The 21172-nt window shown below is 38.6% G+C and overlaps 2 protein-coding genes across 4 annotated transcripts in view; both read left to right on the forward strand.

The window, feature by feature from the left end:
* ppp2r5a (protein phosphatase 2, regulatory subunit B', alpha isoform) overlaps positions 1 to 10242 on the forward strand; it is a 34098-nt gene extending 23856 nt beyond the window's left edge. The window contains exons 5-13 of the mRNA XM_054618239.1: positions 3582 to 3712; positions 4454 to 4513; positions 4974 to 5082; positions 5496 to 5549; positions 5716 to 5766; positions 5850 to 5969; positions 6390 to 6517; positions 7772 to 7873; positions 8245 to 10242. Of these exons, the coding sequence (XP_054474214.1) occupies positions 3582 to 3712; positions 4454 to 4513; positions 4974 to 5082; positions 5496 to 5549; positions 5716 to 5766; positions 5850 to 5969; positions 6390 to 6517; positions 7772 to 7873; positions 8245 to 8500 (1011 nt within the window). The 3' untranslated portion in view covers positions 8501 to 10242. The remainder of the gene's footprint in view (positions 1 to 3581; positions 3713 to 4453; positions 4514 to 4973; positions 5083 to 5495; positions 5550 to 5715; positions 5767 to 5849; positions 5970 to 6389; positions 6518 to 7771; positions 7874 to 8244) is intronic.
* An 861-nt stretch (positions 10243 to 11103) lies between these two features.
* On the forward strand, positions 11104 to 16845 carry opn8c (opsin 8, group member c). 3 transcript variants are annotated; one of them, XM_054618716.1, is made up of 5 exons: positions 11104 to 11191; positions 11795 to 12227; positions 12937 to 13227; positions 14380 to 14711; positions 15230 to 16845. In XM_054618716.1, exons 2-5 carry the CDS (start codon positions 12077 to 12079, stop codon positions 15737 to 15739), a joined length of 1284 nt encoding a protein of 427 aa, XP_054474691.1. In that variant the 5' UTR covers positions 11104 to 11191; positions 11795 to 12076; the 3' UTR covers positions 15740 to 16845. The 3 variants fall into 3 exon arrangements, with proteins under 3 accessions (XP_054474691.1, XP_054474692.1, XP_054474693.1); XM_054618717.1 differs by having other exon boundaries at positions 11156 to 11364; XM_054618718.1 differs by lacking the exon at positions 11104 to 11191 and adding an exon at positions 11385 to 11409.
* Positions 16846 to 21172: the final 4327 nt, after the last annotated feature.

A 21172-nucleotide genomic window follows, 5' to 3' on the forward strand; every position in this document is an offset into this window, starting at 1 on the left:
CTGTTAAAAATAAGGATGCCTGTGTTGGCGATTTTTCCAACCTGACATGCAGTTTACTGGCCTGCTGGCCTAGTTGTAACTAAACTTTCTTGCTGTAAAACTTCTTTTTTTTTTCTCACGATGTGACAGAAGGTGAGTGAAAATGAAGTGAGGCTAATACTAACTATGTGTGGAAGCTTTGGCCTGCTATATGTTGATAAGGCAGCAGGTACACATATTTGCATCACACATTTGCTTCATAATTAACTCTGTATGTGTGGTTGGATCACATTCCAGCGTGTCTTTGATGTGTTTTTAGCTTGATTTCAAGTGTGAACAGGGCAATCAGTCAGTTTTATTTATATAGCCCAATAACACAAATTACAAATTTTCCTCAGGGAGCTTTACAGTCTGTACAGCATATCCTCTGTAATTGGACCTGCGCTTCAGATGTAAATAAATAAATAAAAACAGCCCTTTAACAGGGTCAAAAATGGAAGAAACCTTAGGAAGAGCAACTGAGGAGTGATCCCTCTCCCAGGACGGACAGACGTGCAACAGATGTTTTGTTTTTGCAACATAATTAAATTACAACATAGACAGTCCATATGACAGAAATTATACATATAGTGTGACATCTAATTCAAAAGAAGGATCCAGGAGGATGTGAAGCAGCTTCTAGGAGTCGCCAAACAGATTGAACCTGAACCAGGCGACCTCCTCTCCACCGTTAACCTAGAAAGAGAACGGGCTACAATATACACAAGAAGCAATCTCAGGCAAGAAGGGTGTGGGAATCTGGTATTCCTGTAAAGACATTTAATCACAAAATAAAATCATATCAAGGTCAATTTCTCACTGAATTATTTAGATTCTGTTTGCACAGTTGTAGATTTAAGTTAATTTAGAAACAAGTTTCATGCAGCACAGATGAGCCTCAGGCTGAAACATGTGACTTCATCCAGCTAGTGTCAGATGGAGCCTGAGTTTTATACATAAATAGAATAACTGCTTTTCGCTTGCTAGTCTTGATGGTATTAGTATTATTATTTATACATATCCTTTTTTGTGTTGCTCGTCTGTTTGTTAAGTCTTAATCTCAATCATATTTGGTGAACACTCAGGCTTTTAATCAGGGAATTTTTTATTTCATTTCAGTAATGACCTGGTTATCTCACAGTGATGAATCTTCCTCTCATAACTATGAAATGAACAGAGATAGACTAGTTTTTATGTTATTTCCAACAGTTATTTTTACAACCATGGAGAATAGTGCTCTTCTTGACCTCTTAGTTTTTTCCTGGATATTGAGATGGCAAATTGCCTCTATGATTGTTTCCAACTACAGATGGACACAACATGTAGCAGAGTAATGATTTGAGTTACTCTGGAGCATGTACTGATCAGGCTCCTGAGAAAACTCAAATCCCAGTGTGACCTTTTTGTGATTGATTATTGAAGTCACCTCAGGCGCACACAGCATGTCTAAATTAAACTCTGCCAGCTTTTTTTCATAATATAGTCAGGTCAAATGTCTGTATCTCATTTTGTCCGTATCGATCAACTTTAGTTCGACGTCATCTCTTGTCTCTGGTCAGTAAAGATTCAAGTTTTACCAAAATATTAGGTGTAGTGATATTTTTTTTTCCTCAAACCATTTGTTATTTTTATCTGTAGTATTTTCAGTTATCTTCCTCCCCTTACATGTGTTATTTTCATGAGGCAGTAAGTGTCATGCTTCTTCAAATTTCAATGTGTTTTTGCGTTGCAATTTCTGTCAGTAAAACGGATATTAAAATTACAATGATGACAAACAGACACAAGCAGCTGGTCTCCACATTTGAGAGGATGTGTACTTTTAGTATTTTTGCTCTAAAAATAACTTAAACAATGAATTAATTTATTATCAAAATAGATGGTGGGGAATTTTTGATCAACTGATTGTTTTAGGCCTAATGCTGATTTATCTGTTCAGGGTTATTTTGTAGGAACAGTAAGCCTCTTAATATTTTGTACTAAAAGCGTAATTGTTTTGGTAGGGGATAAAATCTTGTATCACTGTTACATAAATGTACATGATTATATCAATATACAAATATCCTGATATAATACACTTGAGAAAGTGTTGAGAGAAAGAATACCAGATGGAAACGTCTATATTCGGCAGAATCAAATAACAATGGCAAATCAAGGTACTTCATCACATGGGTGAAAGTACTGTAAACAGAAAAGTTGCCACAAAGCATCTCTGCTCATAAATTTACAGTTTTGCAAACAACAGCCACACTCCTCCAGAGAGATTAGGAGTACTACCTTGGTATTTAAAAGTCTAGTTAGGCGGTACTGTGTACTCTACATAAAGTACCCTCCCCTGACTTGACTAGTACTACCATTGGGATAGCAGGTGTAATAAGGGGAATAGAAAGGATACAACTATGGCCGACCCTTACACGACCCATAACATACATAAACAGTTTGATTTGGTTCATGAGGATCCCTTGAATTGTACAGCTGGAAAAATAAACACCACTGCTGATGGTGGCATATCTGTACCTCAATTTCTTCAAGGAGCAAAACGTTTGGGCTCTTGGTACAACTAACACAAAGTGAGCCGCCATGTATGGAAGCTAATGTCTAGGAGAAGGCTTACCACTTGAGGTTCTCTGACGAACCCAGTGAATTCAGTTTAAATCAGCGCAGTGCAGAAGAGGAGCATGTGTGTACGATGATGAAAACCTTCCCTGGATTTACGCAGATGTAAAAATAGACTGTCAGGTCTGTCACTGATGTGCTGATAGCGTGCTGATGGCATGCTAGTGGAAGATAAGTACCTCACTCTGAAGCTGATGTGAGCCTATAAACATTCCTTTTAAACTCTGTGGCAGTGGCTGCCCTCAACAGCACTGTAATAATGACTCATCACATGTTGCTGTAAATGGCTGTTAAACATCAGCTGTTTCAAATGTATTTAAAAAGCAGAGCATTCAGACACACGTAATGTATATTTGTTTTATAAGTTGCTAGTAGCTGGGGTTCTGACTTGATTCATTAAACTTGTTTTCACAAAGAACTGCCTCACGGAGTGTATTGTGACTTTGTTAAGCTTTGTAGAAAAGGCCACTCTATCTAACTGGTTCTTGTGTTCTAGTCTTCTTCAGTGTTAGCCCTGAGGTGAGCGATATAGAGGGATCTAATTTCACAATAAGTAATTACAGCACCCAGCAGTATCAATATCAGTGTTGCCTGCAGCGTTTTATAGTAAAGGCTAATTATACATACAGTATGTCACAAAGCAAAACCCACATTAATGTTCACTTCACTCTTATTAATCAGAGAAGCACAAAAGAAAAGGAAGAAAAAACATTTTTTCAACTTATCAATTCTGTATCTGCCACAATTTACCACCAAAACACTGTATTTGGATTGAAAGTATTTAAAATGTTACAAAGATAAATTGTATACATGTTTATCCTATTCAGCCAAATGCTTTAGTGGTAACAAATTAATTACAGTTTAAGTGCATCATGACAACACAGCAGTGAGAAGACATGACAAATGAATCAGGACTGAAAACTGAGGAGGTGTGTGTTTATCCTTTTTAGCTCCTGGAGCTGTTCGACAGTGAGGATCCGAGGGAGAGGGACTTCCTGAAGACCATTCTGCATCGGATTTATGGAAAGTTCCTGGGGTTGCGTGCTTTCATCAGGAAGCAGATCAACAACATTTTCTTGCGGTGAGTGAAATGTTCAAAAGGCAGCCAATGTGACAGGGGGAAATGTTTCATGTCCTTTCAAGGTCAAGGTCTTCTTTTTTATATTTTATTTCCTGTCGCTATTCACTCTTATTGGCTTTACAATACAGACACACAAATAGATTAACCCCAACCTTTTAAAAACAGAGCAGGAAGAGAAATGTTCAGATGGAGGCATCAAATATTCTCAACAGCAGTGTGTTGATTCTTTACGACACCTGTTGCTATGTGACAATAGACTATAGGTGATTGAAACGGGGGCAGTTGTCGTCGTTTCCAACAGGCAAGGTGGCAAAACGGGTGCACCCACTTTGACCATCTGCCACGGAGAATAAAAATAGTGCCACAGTTGTCAGGCTCTGTCTGTACATACCATGGCTGCCTCGAGGGATGGAAATGAGTTACCAAACAGGAAGCAGCTAAATATATTGTTTTTTTCAAAGTAATTCTAGTCGGATATTAAAAATAAAACTTCTTATAAAGTAAAGAATTTACAGTCTTTTGATCAAGGCCCTACTAGTGATGCCTGTTTCCTGTACAGGCTCTACCTTCATGGCAGCCCAAGTTGAAAGCTTTCCTATCAAACTTCATATAAAGGCTGTAATATAAGAGTTATTTTAATTTTTTCCTCCCAAGCCAGAGTACCTATTTGAAAGGAACACAGGATTGGGAGCAGTGTGAGTCGATTGTTCTGATCACTGCGTGTGATTATTTCTGACACAGGTTCATCTATGAAACCGAGCACTTCAACGGTGTTGCTGAGCTTCTAGAAATCCTGGGAAGGTGAGTGATGATGTTTTGTCATCAATATCCATTAATACCACGGTTCATTTATTGTCATTGTACAATACAGGGTTGCACAACGAAATTTAAAGAGTAGTTCCTTTATGCTACACGAGAAGAAAAAAGTAATTTATAACCATTTGGTCTCTAGCTTTATATGCCGAGTGTGTAAACAAAACTATATGACTTCTTCATGTCACATTCAGTAGTTTGTAAACACATTAGTTTGTAAAATACTGGATGCATATTTTATTTTTATTTTTTTGGCAACTGGCTATATTCAGTAGCACGGAATTTTTTATTTTATTTACATCACTGTCAAAGAAAGCTGGATTTAAAAACGGATCGGTATCATAGGAACCTGGTCTTTATTCTGTCACATCTTTACTGCAAACAGTCCATGTTGTGTGTTTGTCTTTTTGCACAATCTAACATTGTCCTGCTGTTTTTATGTTTGTAGTATCATCAACGGGTTTGCGTTGCCTCTGAAGGCAGAGCACAAGCAGTTCCTGATGAAGGTGCTCATCCCGTTACACACAGCTAAAGGACTGGCCCTTTTCCATGCACAGGTAGAAGAAACTGTCCTTGATATGAATTATGTTGTTTTGTTGTAAATCACATACATTTTGGCTGCTTATCTTTGTAGGATATTTTTTAACAGAAGTGTAAAACTAAAATGAACAGCCTATTCAGGCTTGTCGCTGCTGTATTAAGCACTGTCATAATGTAAATTCTGGACTATAGCACCCCCTGGTGGCTTGGAAGTGTAACTGCACCGTTTCACTGATTATTACTGTGTTTCAGTGTATCTTAAATTTCTCAAAATGGCCGTGGGAATTTATAAGAATAATAACATAGATCGGATGTTTTCTATCTAAATGCATATTTAAGAGGAGATGTTGTTTCAGATATTTTCAGTATAAGGCTGATGCAGTTTTTGGGAACAGTTTGTACTTTTACTCTTCTCTTTTGTGTCTCTCAGCTGGCTTACTGTGTGGTCCAGTTCCTGGAGAAAGATCCTACACTCACTGAACCGGTACTTATTTTTATCACTCCTCCCACTCAAAGCACAAAGCCTCGAGCACTAAATGAGTCTACACGGCAGATAAATGTGCCAGCAACTACCCACTCAACAGGCTGGGTTTATTTTTTTTCATTTCTGATGAATTTTCACAAAAATGTCTGCAATCTTTTCTGTGCAGGTGATCCGCGGGCTGCTGAAGTTTTGGCCAAAAACCTGCAGCCAGAAAGAGGTAATCAGTCTAGAAATACACTTAACTCATATGTCAACCACATCTTCATGTTGCTTCAAGTTCTGCACCTTGTATCTAATTAGGTGATGTTCCTGGGTGAAATTGAGGAGATTCTGGATGTCATTGAGCCAACACAATTCAAGAAAATCCAGGAGCCACTGTTCAAACAGATCTCTAAATGTGTGGCCAATCCACACTTTCAGGTACGCTCATGAGACAAACATCAATCTATGGCCTTTGTCTTATACACTGACAGGTGCTACTATTATTTAGTCCACTCCATTTCTATTAATGAGGGTAATCTGACTAACAGAAACACCTCTCTGCATTATGAAATATAGTTCATAAGCACCACAAACTGCATCCTTCAATCAGAAAGCTGGAGATTGTTGCTGTGACTTTAAAGAGACTGCAGTACTTATTCAGACCTGACATGTAAAATTGTCACCATGTTTATGTCTGACAGGGGCGCTTGTTCTCTCCTTCATCTGAACTTTCATTTTCTACTGAGTTAACTTCAATGATTGGAAAAAAAAAAAAAAAAAAAAAAAAAAAAAGTGGTCACTAAGCAGCACATACACAATCCGACTGCAGCCTTTCACCTTTTTGTTCTGTCTTGACAGGTTGCGGAACGAGCGCTGTACTTCTGGAATAACGAGTACATTCTCAGCCTCATCGAGGAAAACATTGACAAGGTCCTTCCCATCATGTTTGGTAGCCTGTACAGAATCTCCAAAGAGCACTGGAACCCGTAAGTACTGCAGTCTGGAGGCGTTGGTCTCGTCCAAGCTGTCTGACTAACTAATCATTAACATATAGTAATACTGAAACATTAGCGTGGGGAACTATCTGATTCTAGATATTGTTTCCATTAAGAATCCATTAAGAATGAACATTGATGTAATATTTTCCCTTGTGTGCTGTTCTTAATAGAATGTTCACACATTACAGACAGACGTCACCATAATGACACTCTGTCTCACATGTCGTTGACTATTGTGCTTGGACATAAAAGCTAGAAAACTTCTGCATACATTTCTTTTTCTGTATTACTCACGAATAACTTTCTTTTAACCAGTATGTCTCCTTAATTATTGTATATATAGAGTTCATATTAATGAAAGATGTGTGCTGCATATTGACATAAAACAAAGCAATAACACATGTAAATTTACAAATACTCTTTGGACCATGAGATGAACAAAGAGAATGAAAACCTTAATACCAACAATAATAACTGCCATTCAGTTCATCCACCTCCCTTATTGGTGATCGTGATATCATCCAGTTCCTTCAAAAGTGTCAGGTTATCTGTACAGATGAAGTAAATATGTACATTCTAGGCAAATCACTGTTATCCAGAAACTGGAGAAAAAGTGTCAGTGTCCTGAATGTATGAAGCTTTTATTGTGAAATTACGTATCTTTTCAAAAGTAGTTGCGTATATGAATTATTTAGGAATTACAATATTGAGTGAAATTAATTATTACAATTATTTTAACAGGAAATAATGGACACAAAAATATGGACATCCTGTCATTGACCCATATATATATACTGTAAAATTACAGTTTTGTGTGGTTGTACACGTTGTTTTTAAAAGGTTGTTTTACTTAAATTAGAAAAAAGCTAATTCATTTTTCCACTTAAACCTGGTGGTGTACAGTCATGCAGATAGATTTAGTTTATTAAACCTGGATTTTGAGATTTATGCTGCCACTTTCATACAAAGGAGGTGAAAGGACTGTTTGTTTATGATGTTGCTAAATTAAAAAAATTCAAAAGCAACATATTTTCTCTGCATGATTGTCTTTGTTACACTGGATAGTCACAGAAAACACTCTAAAAAATGTTTTCAGTGTAACTACCTGTATAAATTATTTATTTATTCATGGGTTATTTAGGTGAACAAATCACTAACTGAACTCTAATGTGAATACACTGAGTTTAACCCACTGCTGATGAGTGTTGATGTTTCATTCTGAGTGTCTCTGCTGTGTTACAGGACAATTGTAGCTCTGGTCTACAACGTGCTGAAGACGCTGATGGAAATGAACTGCACGCTGTTTGATGAGTTGACTTCCTCCTACAAAGCAGATCGGCAACGGTGAGTCACAGATTTACATGGACTACATTTAACTTCCCTCTGAGAGAATGAATAAGTGCAGCATCTCTGTCAGCTCCTCAGGGTCCAAAGCTCTGCTGGCTTTCTACCAGGCAGTCACCTTGAAAACCAGATGTTGACTTGGTCTGACAAGCACTGTGAATTGTGGGACCTTTCTAAATCATGTCCAATTTATTTTAATTTGTATCTCACGGATAATCAGCAAACAGGATGCACCTGAGCTCCATTTTGAGTTCCAGATCAGAGTCTCTGGATAGTAGGGCTTCACCAAAGTCATTTTTATTATTATTTAAAGCTTCTTTAAAACAATGTTATCTTATCTTTTTTTGTTCTCTTTGTATGTTGTCTCTCAGGGAGAAGAAGAAAGAGCAGGAGAGGGACGAGCTGTGGAAGAAGCTGGACGAGTTGAGGCTCAGCAGCGGCGCTCTGATCCAGAACAACAGCCACGGGCTCCCGGGTGTCCAGAACAACAACAACAACAACAACAATAGTAATAGTAATGTTAATGACAACCAGGACAAGAGCGCTGAGGCTGCAGCCGTCACCACAGACAACAAAGACCCTGACGTCAGTGTGGCCGCCAGTGAGAGCCCCCAATGTGCCAAATGACACAGGATGTCAGTTTTTTATTCCGTAACGGTTTGACATCGTGTTCAGGACTGTCAGGAGAGGATTAACGGAGACAGAAAAAAAACACAAATTACACCTCAACAGTATATTAAATCTTCTAGAGTGACTTAGAAACGCCAGCATTTCTTTGGCAGAAAATATATATATTTCAACTTAAGACTATTTTTGGATGTTACAGTGTGGCTGCAGTATATTGTTTATTCGTCTGATCAAAGATTTATCCATTCACATTTAGTTTCTTAACTGAAAAATGATTTTTTTTTATTTTTTTTTTTTGTTTATATTCGTTGTATGATACATGGGAGGGGAGAAAAATAATAATGACTTGAATTTAATGTTTCCGATTGTGCTGTACTTAGACAAGCTGAATAGCTATTTAAAGATGTCTATTTTTTAATGTGCTTTTCCTTGTTGCTGCCAACACTTCACTCAAGGAAGAAGGGAACTGCGGTCTTTGGGAGTATTTTGGGGGCAGGTGGGACCAGATCCATGATTAAACATTTAATGTCCATTGATGTATAGATGAGGACTGTTATCAGAAACAGAAGAAGCTACAGCACAGTTGTCTCCCGTTAGAGAGAGAGAGAGAGAGAGCGGGAGGTTCATGGCCAAAAAAAAAAGATGAATCCTAAAGAGTTATAATCCCAGATATGGATTGATATCTGTGCAAGTGACTCTAGTGCGGACTATAAGGTTAAAACTTGGTCACAGTTGGGGAATATGGAACATTTACAAGATTATTTTTGTGTTTCAGGTGTTGGTAAATATTTTTTATCTGGGTGAAAAGTTGTGACGCAACACCTGCAGTTCTAAGTATTGAGACAGGGCTCTCAAGAGATGTTGAAGGAAAGCTTCAATCTTTTGAGGAATGGGTTTTGATGAGATGATCCATACCACAGTTGGATCTTCGCATTAAAAAAAGAATAAAAGTATTTTCCAAATATTCCTCTAAAAGTAGTAGATTAAGAACTAAAAACATGAGACCTACAGTACTATATTTTCCAGAGTATTGACTAGGCAAATACTTCAGAATGTTTCCTTTTGCAGATGGATTATGATGGGATGCAGGATGCGCTTGAGTCCATATTTGTTGAGTGCATAAATGTTAGTTTGGAGGCTACTTAAAGGGAAATGCCACTCAATTTAAGATTTTCTGTACAGTATATCGTTTTCCGTGGTCTGAGAAAGTGCAGTCAGTGCTTAGGAACATACCTTACCACTTATCTGGTATTTTACAATTCACAAGCGGCGGATGTTGTGTATTGTAAGTTTATATATCCAAACAAGGCTCATTACAAAGTAGTGATATCACGAAAAAATGAATGCTTAGCACCGGAAAAATCCAAGTAATCTTTACCATCAATGCCTGTTCACTCCCTGCATCTCCCGACTTTGTAAGCTCACATTTGCTTTTAGTTTCTGATGTTGGGAGTTGATAAACATGTTCATGAACTTAATCAGACTGCCGTAGATCATAGGAACAACTTCTTTTTTTTATTTTATTGAATGGTGTTCCCTCTGAACCCCGAGTGTCTGCTCTCGTACTTCTTCTGAGTTCATATTTTTAGGTCCAGTCTTTTCTGATGCCTTTCTGTCAGTACAGCATTCCAACCTCTGTGACGTTTAAAAAAAAAAAAAAAAAAAAAAAATGCGTGGGGAACCTGTTTTGTAATCGCAGATCTTATTTAGGTTTCACCATAAAATAAAGTCTACTTTATCTTTCTACTCAAAGCAGTACTACCTGTGTCTTTTTTATTTGATTTACTTTTCTCTACCACTGGTGTTGAATTGTAGTACATCAGGAGGGGCAACAGATGGTGCCAGTTTTGTCATCAGCATTGAGCTCCTGGGCCCCACAGTCAAGAATATTTTTGTTGATGCTTCATATGAAAGATGCATTTCTTTGAATAGTTATAATTTCATAATTGATATATAACCTTTATTTAATCAAGGTGTCGCATTGAGCACAAGATCTCTTCTGTAAGAGAGACTCAAATACAGCAGGAGAAATAAAAACGACAAAACCCATCCAGTCACACAAGCATGAAAACAACAACATGCTTTTCTAAAAAGGTCATGGATGAGTTTAACCTTTAATGACCTTTGAAGTTCCTTCTAATAATAAGGTGCAAAGTCTGGTGGAAGAAAGTACTCAGATCCTTCTGATAGCAAGCAGTGAAAGTAATCGTTGCTCTTTAGAGACGGTCAGCGAACGTTCTTTGTTGAAACGCAAATTCTACTGTAGCAATCATCACAGTGTATTCTGAATTGCATTGCAGTAACAGCTGGAACTGAGCAATTGCTACTGCTATTTGTTCTACCTGTGTCCATTTATGATATCTAGGCATTGTCAGGTCTCGTTTGACAGCTATCATAGTAAGTGCTTTGCCATTCAAATGATCAATTTGAGGTTACAGATTACTTCGGGAGAATTTACAGAGAGAGAGAGAGAGACATTCTCACATTCTACTGCAGCAAACTGCTCGAAACACATTTTCTTGTCTGTTTGATACGGCCATTGTCTCCCTGTTGACTAGTGATAACACAGCTGAGTACGCCTCCTGTCCCCAGATTTGGGTTGTGTTCGCCTATAAGCAGACAATACTACCAATACGCAAACTGCTGTACCTCAGATTAACTCAGCCTTCTGCTATGCAGGCAGATAGCTAGGTGAGTTTAGTTAGTTTTTTGGTTAAATAAAACTCCTTAACAGGAACAACTTTGAGCCGACCACCTGCATACATCGCCGCTTTTTGGGGGGTTTGAATGAAGTGTGTTTTAATACGAATTACATATGGCATTTAATTAACTTTAACCTAAAACCCAGCTCACATTAGAACAAGGTATGTGCATGTGATACCAGCGTGAACCCACTCCACCGTTAACAGGTTTTAAATCATGAATACAAAATGTTTGAAATGTTTTTAAAGACTTTTTATTATTATTATTTAAAAAAAAATGTATAGCTCTGTGAATGTATATGTTCATGCAAGTGTCTGTGAATGCAGTGGGTGTCAATATATGTGTTTATGTACGTGTATGGAATTGTTTGCTGTTCTGAAAGAGCTAAACCGTGGACGTAGGCCTACAAAGACTACACTTCTGTCAATGCTTAGGACACCAGGGGAAAAAAAAACCAAAAAACATTTAATTTCATGATTAAAATGCTCCCTCGATGATGCCTGGTTTTAATGTGCACGGGTTTTGAGGCTATTTAAAAACCTTACTTATATTGTGAATTGTGTGTTGTCTTAATTCAATCACACTTTGCAGCACCTGTCATTGCTGACACACCTGGCGGAGATCTGCACTCCACTGAGCTCCCCTCTCATTCAGTGCTCCCTCCTCCTCCTCCTCCTCCTCCTTCATCATCACATATGCTGTCAGCTACATGTGTCCACTCTGAGTTCCTGTCAGAGCTGTAATTTCCCAACGACAATTGAGTTATTTCTGGATCCCATGCTTTCCACGGAGCAGGTGAGCGCGTGCTGTAGATTACCATTGTGACGTCACACCTGCATACAAAAGTCAGGCTCCGCGCGCACATCTCGCTTAATGAGTTCGGATTTTGACCCGCTGCAACGAGGACACCACAGCGAACCGCTTCAACCAATGAACTCCTCTGACAACCGGACCATCTCTGCCTTCACCTCCAAGCTGACTCCGGCTGCTGACATATGCGTGGGACTGGCCATCGTCTCCGTCGGTACGTGCGTTTCATTGCTCTTATTTATGTCTAAATGGAAAACGGTTATAAAGTCATAAAAATGTTTTATTTTTCCTGCTTTAACTAAATACAAATACACCTATACCTAGTTTTTTTCTAAAGCGATACAATCCGAATTATTCTTTTAATAAACAATATAGAAATTATACTAGTTTACTAAAATACAGGAATTTGGAGTTGATAGTGTGTATACATTTTTTATATTTTTATAATATATATATATTTATTATAGGCTAGGTTTATCATAAGTAATATGTAATATAACAGTATTTAAAGTGGTTGTATCAGCATTTCTAATCTCTACTCTCTTGGTGCAATTGTATGTAAACATATTTTAATTTTTTCCTTTTCATTTCCTTTAAATCTTTTTTCTCGTGCAAACATTGAAATATCTATGTATCTTTCATAGTGTACTTGCCCTGGAAATTGAGCATCTTTTATTAGAACAAATATTGACATAAAAATAAAAAAAGACTTTCATTGATATGAGGTGCACTTGTTAGTCATGAGAATAATTACACTCGTGATTAATACTAAGGTGTGTGTGTTCTGTAGTTATGAAACTGACATCTCTGTATCTGTATCTGATGACATGCTCATTTTCCAGTATCACAGTAATTGTGGTTGAAAAGTCAATTAATGCAGCTTTTATTTTGATAATTTTTTTTTTTCTTGGTGTCCTGTGTAGTTGTGCTCTCCGTTCTGGGCAATGGGCTGGTTCTGGTGATTTGTTACCGCAGGAGGAAGAAGATGGTGGGCTCGGAGCTGCTGTGCGTCAACCTGGCCGTGGTGGACTTCCTCTGCTGCATCTGCTTCTACCCGCTCTCCATCATGTCCTCCTTCAACCACATGTGGCTGGGAGAAAACATCACCTGTGTTTATTACGGCCTCGGCTGCTTCATCTTTGGCCTGTGCAGCATGTTCACCATCACTGCCATCAGCATCACCCGCTACCTGAAGACCTGCATCCCGGTTTATGGTGAGGGCCGTTGATGTTGATTGGTTGGGGGACAGTTCAAGGACTTCAGGAGATGTTGCCAAACGGTTAAAGGACAGGAAAAATAAAAGTATTTCATTCTTTAGTGCATTTTTGTTATTGGTATTATTACAACAAATGTAACTTTTCAGAAAGCTGATCATGCTCAGTAAACTGTAAGATCTTTTATTTGTAGAAGATGCAAAGTAAGGCAGAGAGCGTTGCATAATCTTGGTACTATCTTTCTCTGAAGATGTGAGAAATTACATTAGAGTGCATCTTTGCTTTCTGCTTCCGTGAGAGCTTTCACAATGTCTTGCACAAAAGGTGAATTTTGGTGTGACAACCATGTCTGTGCATACAGAGGCAAACAAATGCCACAATAAGGAGATTTTTCAGAGGCTTGACAGAACAGATGTGGCTCCTTTACATAAGAATTGTTGTTGCTTGACATTGACAAAAAAACTTTATGAAGAAATTTCCCTTTACTATTTCATATCTTAAAAATAGCAACGAAATTGTTCAAAATAGTATGATCCATATTAAACCACTTGTTGGTATTCAACAAAAAAAGATTCCTCGTTAATTTATCTTACTTTATCACAAAGGAGAGATAAAGTTGACAGCAGAGAAACAGGTTAAAGAAACCTTTTTAAAGAATCGTTTGACATTTTGTAAAATAAATAAGTGTATTTTCTATTTAACTGAGGATTAGACGTGAAGTTTGACACCACTCTCATGTCTGTACAGTAAATATGAAACTACAGGCAGCCATTTAGCTTAGCTTAGCACAAAGACTGGAAACTGGGGGGAACAGCTAGCCTGGCTCTGCCAATCATTTTATTAAGTGAGCTTAAGAGGTAGGTGGTAGATGTTTGTTTTTTTATAATCTTTATACAGAGCCAGGTTAGCGATTCCCCTCATGTTTCAGTCTTTGTGCTAAGTTAAGATAACTAGCTACTTAGCTTAGCTGCTTGTAGTTTCACCTTTAACATACAGTCATGAAAGTCAATCTTCTAATCTAACTCATGGCAAGAAAGTGATTAAGCGAAAAATGTTGAACTATTTTCTACTTTCACCATTCATGTATTTGAGACATGGATTGTATACGACATGTAACTAACTGATAGATAACTAAGCAGGTGTTCTTCACAGCTGTGTGGCTGGAAGGAACTAACATCCGGAAAGCGTGCTGTGCCATCTGGCTCGTGGCTGCTGTGTGGTCCAGCTTCCCTCTGTTCGGCTGGGGAGAGTACGTCCCTGAGCCTTACGGACTGTCCTGCACCATCGCCTGGAGGGGTTATCACACCTCTGCCAAGGATGCCTTCTATGTCATCTGCTCCTTTGCCTGCTTCACCATGGTTCCTGTCCTCCTCATCGTGGTGTCCCAGTGTCAGATCCTCTACAAGGTGTCGCGCTTCTCCAACTCGCTTGCTGCAAGAGGCATCCGCAACAAGCTGAGACACGCTGAGAAACGACTTTCCATGGTGAGCAAACAAAGGTCGATAGGTTATGTGGATATCTTCTTGGCGAGGAGTAGCGACTTCCTGAAATCGTCTTATTAAGTCACATTGATGCGTAAACCAATTGTAAAAATGTGGGTAGAAATCTCTGGCTGATATATTTAGAATATTTAGCTTGCTTTCAGTGCATATTACAATTTATTTTAAACAACATTTTTCCCTGTAAAACAATAACTGTTAAATCTAAGTGTGAAATCAGGACTTGAGACTTGACTTGGACCACAATTTGAGGTACTTGAGATTTGCCTCCTCAAAGACGTAGCAAAAACAAAATCTTTTGAGTCAACCTGATGTTAGACTTAATAATCACATGTTACAACATTTTGTAGACTGCTTGACTACATGATCAGCTCTTTGTGTTAGTCTTAAAAGGACAGTCCCCTAGGAATAAAGCAAAAACAAAGAAATACAATTCATGAAGTTTCTGCGCTGAAGTATTTCCAGAGTAGTAATCATCTGTAATCTGTTACTTCCTCTTACAGATGTTTTTCTGTATCAGCCTGGGTTTTGTGGTAGCCTGGGCGCCCTACGCTGTAGTGTCCCTCCTCTTCATTTTCCACAGGGAGAACCAGTACATGGCTCCTGGGGGCTTTGTGTTCCCCGCCCTCTTTGCCAAAAGCTCCCACATCTACAACCCCTTCATATACTTCTACTTCAACAAGACTTTCCGAAAGGAGCTTCGCTGCCTAATCCTCTCTTTATGGCCCAAGCTGGGAGGTAATCAAGTGGGGGTTCACATCGACACAGTCCACCAATTACCCATCCACATTCAGCTCCAGGAAAGAGCATGCGTCCAAAAGAGGACCTTTAGTTTGACTCAGGACCGAACTTGCAGCAAAGGCAAAGGCAAAGGCAAAGGCAAAGTATTGAACAGCAGAAGCAACCCTGTCCCCGGCAGGCCGGTGTACGCCTGCTGGGGGTCCACGTCGAACAATGCCCCCATCACCTTGGACAATAAAGTTGCCAAAGATTCCCCGTCTGTCTCTATATGAACTCTGTTTGACTGTTTATACGGGAATTTATCCAGCCATCAACCAAAACGTCTGGTCTTCTATTGTTATATATTGTTATAGTGACTACTCTCAGATACTTATCAGGGTCCATGGTGCTGATTTTGTTAATAAATGTGCAAATAAAGTTTCTATCTGCTGAACAGCCTTCATCCTGTTAAATCCTAAAAGCATATGCTCCCCATTAGTAATAAGTAGTAGCTGTATAGCAAAGCTTGTCCTTTGTTTTCATAACAACCCCTTAGTGTTATACATTCATTTGGCACACTTTCTACATGAAAACAAACATAGATCCAACTATAAACACTGGTTACATGCAAATATGATCTGTGGTAAATTATTTATTGTATTATGCAGCCTTTGCATGCTGGTGTTAATCTTCACTGAAAGTTGTGCTGTGCCTTCTACTGCGTTCATTTCATATTAAAGTTATGAGTTGCCAACTTGTTGCCAATAGCTTTAATGCTAACTTTAAAGTCAGAATAACGTCTAAGAAAACAAAAGCTCTGATAAATCCTACCTGGAACCTGAAAATATATACATAGATGCCTCACATCAGTTCAATGTAATTAAATCCAAATTTGAACCTTATTACGGCCCCTCAGAGCTGCTAACGTGGCTATTTCCTATAGCAACTCATTATGTTTATGCATTTATTTTTACTCTCTGTTTCTTTCTTTTTGTTATCATAATTTCAGCCTGCAGTTGCCTTTTCTTCATACAGTAGATTCACTTTGTGATTTAACTCTCTGCTCACTCTGCCTCAACTACTGAACACAAATATACAGGAACTGTAATATATAATGTTCCATGTCATAACTGTTTTGGTGTGTGTGTTTATGTGTGTGAGTGTTTTATCTGTAATATATCGTACACTGGCCGTTTTGTAGTACAGTCCCTAACTGTAACAGGTCAGTATTGATGAAAAAGCAAACATTTAATGTTCAGTCTGATGTTTTAACTTGAATTAATTTACCTATTCTCATGATATTTGAATGTTTCCTTGTACGTTTGATGTGTTTCTTAACATGCTAGGTGTCTAATGCAGCATTTAAATATTAATTGAATGACTAACTCTTTGTAAACTATTAGCCCTCGGATATTAACAGAAACTTGTGAACTTGTTCTTAGAATATTTTTTTCTCTCCATTGACCTAAATACTTAATTTTAATTTTTAATTTTATTTATTTAAAAAAAGAAAATAACACTCACATGTCTCCTGTGATGTTGACATCATATTAAAAATGTGTTTTTTTATAATGCACAAAAAAGATGTTTATAAAATAATTGATAAAAACAACAATACTGCAGTATGATATCAAATCCATTATAACTGAGAATACAAAACTATTCAAAACAAACACATCTTGTACACCACTCCTTTTTTGATCGTAAATAGTTCATGCTTCAAAATGTTCAGATATCCTCACATTTTTATTCAGTCCGTGGTCTCATTCTGTGGGAAATCAATGGCTGCATCAATGGAGAGTAATCAAAACCCTGCACAGAGAATCACTTTCATCTCTTTTTCTTAATGCTCAGTCTGGTTTAACAGCTTCATGCGTGTTACAGAAGACCGATTCATTTGTCTGGCACTCTCACTGTATAATTAGCTCCTTGTAGTCATTCACAGTGTGTTTATGTGAGAGGAAGAAATGTTTCTAATCACAGCAGATTAAAGGACTATAGCTTATTTAAAGGCTCTTTATATGATATTCAGAGTATTAATATACCAGCAAACAACTATTTTCTATTTAACGATAAAGTGCAGTAATGTACCTAAGCAGAGAAGAAGGTCGCTCTCCTTCTGTGAGTATCTAAATCTGAGGTTCATTTTGCTTTTGTTAAAGTAGCCAGCCGGCCTAACTAGCGGACCCACATTCCGGTTCCCCCTCAGGTAAACACTGTTAGCTCTATCGGATGTTGTTTGCAGCTGTTAGCACCGCTAGCTACAAGCAGCCGGCTCAGCTGTCGCCATGTTGAGAGCCGTTAGGAGGCAATCCCTCTGCTCTGAATGATGAATTTAGGACCTCTAATGCTGTGTTCACACCAAAAGCGAAGCGAATTTTTAGAGCGTTTAGTTTACATGTAAAGTCAATGCACAGACGCGAGTAGACACGAACTCGAGCCTGGCGCCGCGAATGAGGCGAAATCACGAAATTCGCCTCATTAGCTTCATTCGCGCGAGTTGAAATAGTTCAACTCCGCTGAAAAATTCGCGTGACGCTGTGTTGCGAAAGCCAATCAGCGTTGAGATTCTCCTCCTGTCACTCTGTCATCGATCCGAGCTCCGTTCAGAAAACAAGCATTTTAAAAGTGATTTCCTTGTCGCCTTGCAGAGAGAACTAACAAAACATGAATTCTGACTTTTTACAAACCACCATCATTATGTTATTATTTCGGCGTCCCTTTTTATACATTTATTGCAATTAAATCACAGTAAAATTGTTTATTTTCGGTCCATACAGCTGTAGTAAACGAGCCGACGTGTGGCTTGCTGGATTCAATGAATACGGATTAATGTTATGAATAAAATAAAGCTAATAAAATGTGATCACATTCATCAGCAGCTAATTTTAGTAGTGTGAAAGCTTCTATCAGACACGATCCATTTATAAACCTGTTTAGCAGGCTTTCCTGTGGGCTTCTTGTAGCGTGTGTTGAAGACATCCAGAACCATTCCCAGGCTTAACATCCACAGATCATCCACGAATGAGGTAGTCACACACACACACACACACACACACACACACACACACACACACACACACACACACACACACACACACACACACACACACACACACACACACACACACACACACACACACACACAAAAAAGCAGTGTTCAGCAGTCTGGCATGCACACACAGGGGAAAAAAACTGACTAAATTAGGAAAGGTCAAATCAGAACAATAGAGTCCTACTTATTGACAATGTGTCAGACTGTATCTGTGAAAGCTCTGTAAAAAATCTGCAGTGAGATGTTTCGCCCCACTTCTTCAGATTATATATACAGCGGGTAAAATAAGTATTGAACATGTCACCATTTTTCAAAGTAAATATATTTCTAAAGGTGCTATTGACATGAAATGTTCACCAGATGTCAGTAACAACCCAAGTAATCCATACATACAAAGAAAACCAAACAAATAAGTTCAGAAATTAGGTGAAAGTATGAAGAAAGGGAGGTGCAAAAAGGCATGGAAAGCCAAGACACCAGCTGAAATCTCTCAGTAATTAGAAAGCCATCCTGCCCCTTGTCAGTGCAAATTAATATCAGCTGCTTCAGTCCCAACTGATGGCCTATAAAAAGATGTCTCATTACCAAGGTGTCACACAAGAAACATCTCATGATGGGTAAAAGCAAAGAGCTCTCCCAAGACCTTCGCAACCTTATTGTTGCAAAACATACTGATGGCATTGGTTACAGAAGGATTTCTAAACGTCTGAACACTGTTGGGGCCATAATCCGGAAGTGGAAAGAACATCATTTCACCATAAACCGGCCATGACCAGGTGCTCCTCGCAAGATTTCTGACAGAGGAGTGAAAAGAATTATCGGAAGGGCCACTTGTGGAGAGCTTCAGAAAGACCTGGAATTAGCAGGTACAATTGTGTCAAAGAAAACAATAAGTAATGCACTCAACCGCCGTGGCCTGTATGCACACTCACCACGCAAGACTCCTTTGCTGAAGAAAATGCATGTTGAAGCTCGTTTAAAGTTTTTCTGCACAACATTTAGACAAGCCTGTGAAATACTGGGAGAATATAGTCTGGTCAGATGAGACCAAAATTGAACTCTTTGGAAGCCATAATACACACCATTTTGGAGGTCAAATGGCACTGCACATCACCCCAAAAACCCCATACCAACAGTGAAGTTTGGAGGTGGGAACACTGGCAAACTTAAAATAATTGAAGGAAGGATGAATGGAAAAATGTACCGAGACATACTTGATAAAAATCTGCTGCCATCTACCAGGATGATGAAGATGAAACGAGGGTGGACATTTCAGCAAGACAATGATCCCAAACACACAGCCAAGGAAACTCTCAATTGGTTTCAGAGAAAGAAAATAAAGCTGCTAGAATGGCCCAGCCAATCACCTGACTTGAATCCAATAGAAAATCTATGGAAAGAACTAAAGATCAGAGTTCATAGAAGAGGCCCACTGAACCTTCAAGATTTGAAGACTGTTTGTGTGGAAGAATGGGCCAAAATCACACCTGAGCAATGCACGCGACTAGTTTCTCCATACAGGAGGCGTCTTGAAGCTGTCATTACCAACAAAGGCTTTTGTACGAAGTATTAAATAAATTTCAGTAAGCATGTTCAATACTTTTTCCCTGTGTCATTCCATTTTATTACACATCACCTAGTTTCTGAACTTATTTGTTTGGTTTTCTTTGTATGTATGGATTACTTGGGTTGTTACCGACATCTGGTGAAAATTTCATGTCAATAGCACCTTTAGAAATATATTTACTGAGAAAAATGGTGACGTGTTCAATACTTATTTTACCCGCTGTATATATATAATAGGATGCTAGGGCATTACTTAGTGTAATATTAATCTACAGGGAATTAATGTACAGAAGGTCAATCCTCCTGATTGTGTGTCTAGTACTATAGATGGGAGGAGCCCTCCCTCTGTGTGGCATAAAGTGGGAAAGGGACAAATAACAACTCAACTGTGATTATTCATGATTACTTACTCAATTCATGATTATAGTGGCAGTTACGAAAAATACTTTCTCCAATTATTTAACATCATTTAAGAAAGTAGCAGAGTAAAGAACTAAGAAAAAATCGTTTCTACACCACTGTGTATCATGTATGTGCATTATCACCTTGAACAAAAAAATCCCAAAGTATCAAGTTCTGTTCTGGGGCTGCACGGTGGTGTAGTGGTTAGCACTGTCGCCTCACAGCAAGAGGGGCCTGGGTTCAATTCCCGGGCTAGAGTGTGGAGTTTGCATGTCCTCCCCGTGTCAGCGTGGGTTCTCTCCGTGTTCTCTGGCTTCCTCCCACAGTCCAAAGACATGCAGCTTAGGTTAATTGAAGACTCTAAATTGCCCGTAGGTGTGGATGTGAGTGTGAATGGTTGTTTGTCTCTATATGTCAGCCCTGCGACAGACTGGCGACCTGTCCAGGGTGAACTCTGCCTTCGCTCATTGACAGCTGAGATCGGCTCCAGCACCCCTGCGACCCTTAACTGGATAAGCAGGTTACGGAAAATGAATGAATGAATGAAAGTTCTGTTCTTTGTTCTGCATGTTTTCATAATGTGAAAAGTACTTTTAGACAAACTTATATTCAACTCCGTTAACCACCAATGTTCAAGAAACAAAATGAGACTTTCTAGTGATTTCTAAACACAAAACACAAGCTAGCTAAATGAAAATAGAAA

The sequence above is a fragment of the Anoplopoma fimbria genome, chromosome 18 (assembly GCF_027596085.1).
Source record: "Anoplopoma fimbria isolate UVic2021 breed Golden Eagle Sablefish chromosome 18, Afim_UVic_2022, whole genome shotgun sequence".
Classification (NCBI taxonomy): Eukaryota; Metazoa; Chordata; class Actinopteri; order Perciformes; family Anoplopomatidae; genus Anoplopoma; species Anoplopoma fimbria.

Excerpts from the sequence above, each read along its gene's own strand:
- opn8c (XM_054618716.1), top strand. The coding sequence starts at position 12,077 with ATGAGTTCGGATTTTGACCCGCTGCAACGAGGACACCACAGCGAACCG. Across the intron at positions 13,228-14,379 it reads GACCTGCATCCCGGTTTATG|CTGTGTGGCTGGAAGGAACT; the intron begins GTGAGGGCCGTT and ends TGTTCTTCACAG. Across the intron at positions 14,712-15,229 it reads CTGAGAAACGACTTTCCATG|ATGTTTTTCTGTATCAGCCT; the intron begins GTGAGCAAACAA and ends TTCCTCTTACAG.